At 50.8% G+C, this 2,168-nt stretch overlaps 1 protein-coding gene across 1 annotated transcript; it reads left to right on the forward strand.

The window, feature by feature from the left end:
• Positions 1 to 1,746, forward strand: LOC119213423 (dexamethasone-induced Ras-related protein 1-like). Its single transcript, XM_037464706.2, has 2 exons — positions 1 to 457; positions 657 to 1,746. Exons 1-2 carry the CDS (start codon positions 16 to 18, stop codon positions 1,184 to 1,186), a joined length of 972 nt encoding a protein of 323 aa, XP_037320603.1. The 5' UTR covers positions 1 to 15; the 3' UTR covers positions 1,187 to 1,746.
• The last annotated feature ends 422 nt before the right edge of the window (positions 1,747 to 2,168 follow it).

A 2,168-nucleotide genomic window follows, 5' to 3' on the forward strand; every position in this document is an offset into this window, starting at 1 on the left:
TTGTCCCGGCGCTCAATGAGGCGCCCGAGTTCCAACTCACGGAGCTGTGACGCGGCGCGGGAGGAGGAGCGCGCCGCCGGGAACCTTAAATACGCGAGTCCAGTCCGGACTGAAGACACAGAAGCTCACAGCAGAGCCACCGACAGCATCCGCGCGCACCGAGAGAAGCCTTTTACGCACAGAATCATGATCAAGAAAATGTCGCCTTCCGACAGCGACTTTGACATCCCAGCAAAGAACTGCTACAGGATGGTGATTTTGGGATCCACCAAAGTCGGGAAGACGGCCATCGTGTCGCGTTTCCTGAACGGGAGGTTCGACGAGCAGTACACGCCAACCATCGAGGACTTTCACAGGAAACTGTACAGCATCAAGGGAGACGTCTACCAGCTGGACATACTGGATACATCGGGGAACCACCCTTTCCCCGCCATGAGGAGACTTTCCATACTGACAGGTACTTATCCACATTGGTTTCTGTGCGTTGTGTTGCGTGAAGAATAGTCGTGGAGCGCATTTGAATTGGTGCAAACGCGAGGGCACCGTGCGCCTTTTAACGCGTGGATGCGGCGCAAATGGAACGTTGCGTCTCGTGCTCTTAGCGTGCATCTAAAGCAGGCCAAGTTAACCAAAGTTCTCTTCTCTCTCCCCCCCAGGTGACGTGTTCATCCTCGTCTTCAGTCTGGACAACCGGGACTCCTTCCAGGAGGTGCAGCGGCTAAAGCGGCAGATTTTCGAGACCAAGTCGTGCCTCAAAAACAAGATCAAAGAGAACATCGACGTGCCTCTGGTCATCTGCGGCAACAAGGGCGACCGAGAGTTTTACCGGGAGGTGCAGCAGGAGGAGATCGATCAGCTGGTGGCCGGCGACGAGAAGTGCGCGTACTTCGAGATCTCCGCCAAGCGCAACGAGAACGTGGATAAGATGTTCCAGACTCTGTTTACCTTGGCCAAACTCCCTCACGAGATGAGCCCCGACCTTCACCGCAAGGTCTCCGTGCAGTTCTGCGACATGCTGCACAGAAAGTCACTGAAAAACAAGAAGGTGAAGGACATCGGCGAAGCGTTCGGGATGGTCACTCCGTGCGCGCGGAGACCAAGCGTGCACAGCGACCTCATGTACATCAAGGAGAAGGCCATAGGAGGCGGCCAGGGAAAAGACAAGGAGAGGTGTGTGATCAGCTAAGCGGAGCGGCGCGGCACGAACTCAATGCAAATCTTTGGAAGCAGAGGGAGCCCGGTGCGCGCCCGGCGCGCGCGCTGTGCGCACCCGGTTGTGCTCAAACTGACCTGGGAGGTGTGGGGATGCCGCAGCCACCAGCTCTGGCGCGGCGCCGTCTCCAAAGACACTTTACTGGACACAATGGTCGTCTTCAACTGCCAAAATATAAATACATTAAAAAAAAAAAAATACGTGTGAGAATTGTTGCTTGTCCTGTGGATCAGAGCGCAGCACGCGCCCTGGCTTCATACCTCGTGAGACCCGCACAGCTACGCGTAAAATGTGTCCAGTTGAATTCATGCCTTTCACAGTTGCCAGTGGGGAGAGGAAAAAGACTCTATGCTCAGGAGGTGTAATGTTTCGGGAGGGAAAGGAACTTTGTTTACATCTCATCATGTATTTTGCAATGGCTAATACACTTGAATGTTTTGTTGCAATCAAAAGAGTTACTTTTATTATGAATGTATATTTATTGTGAATGTCATTTTTCGCAAAGAATTCTTGAAATAAAAGAAATGAACTTGAACATATATTTCTTCTCCGTTGTTACTTTCCTTCTCTTGACTTTATACAGTGATCACACACACACACACGCACACACACATTCAACCCCACTTCTGAGGGACCAGCATCGGTGGACTAGATGAGCTGGTTCACATCCTGATCCAGTTTGGATTATTATGTGTGAAATCATGTTGTAAAACCAAAACAACCCACATTTCAATCCCCCCCCCCCCCTCTCCCCCACCTGTATGAAGTGGACCTGTCATTCAAATAGGACCGGAGAAGTGCGGTTGCGCACAAGAGTCAACTACATTCTGAATTTGTGTATATATTCAAACACGCTTAAAATAATATGTAAAACATGTGTTGAGGTGTAACATGAAAGGCAGATTGTGCCACTTTAACCCTTACACTTGTGTTGTCTTTTTTTTAGGGTGGATAG

Source organism: Pungitius pungitius, chromosome 21 (genome assembly GCF_949316345.1).
Source record: "Pungitius pungitius chromosome 21, fPunPun2.1, whole genome shotgun sequence".
Lineage (NCBI taxonomy): Eukaryota > Metazoa > Chordata > Actinopteri > Perciformes > Gasterosteidae > Pungitius > Pungitius pungitius.

Bases quoted from the DNA above. Each gene is read 5' to 3' on its own strand.
- LOC119213423 (XM_037464706.2), top strand. From the start codon at position 16: ATGAGGCGCCCGAGTTCCAACTCACGGAGCTGTGACGCGGCGCGGGAG. The intron at 458-656 runs GTACTTATCCAC...TCTCCCCCCCAG, and splicing joins GAGACTTTCCATACTGACAG to GTGACGTGTTCATCCTCGTC.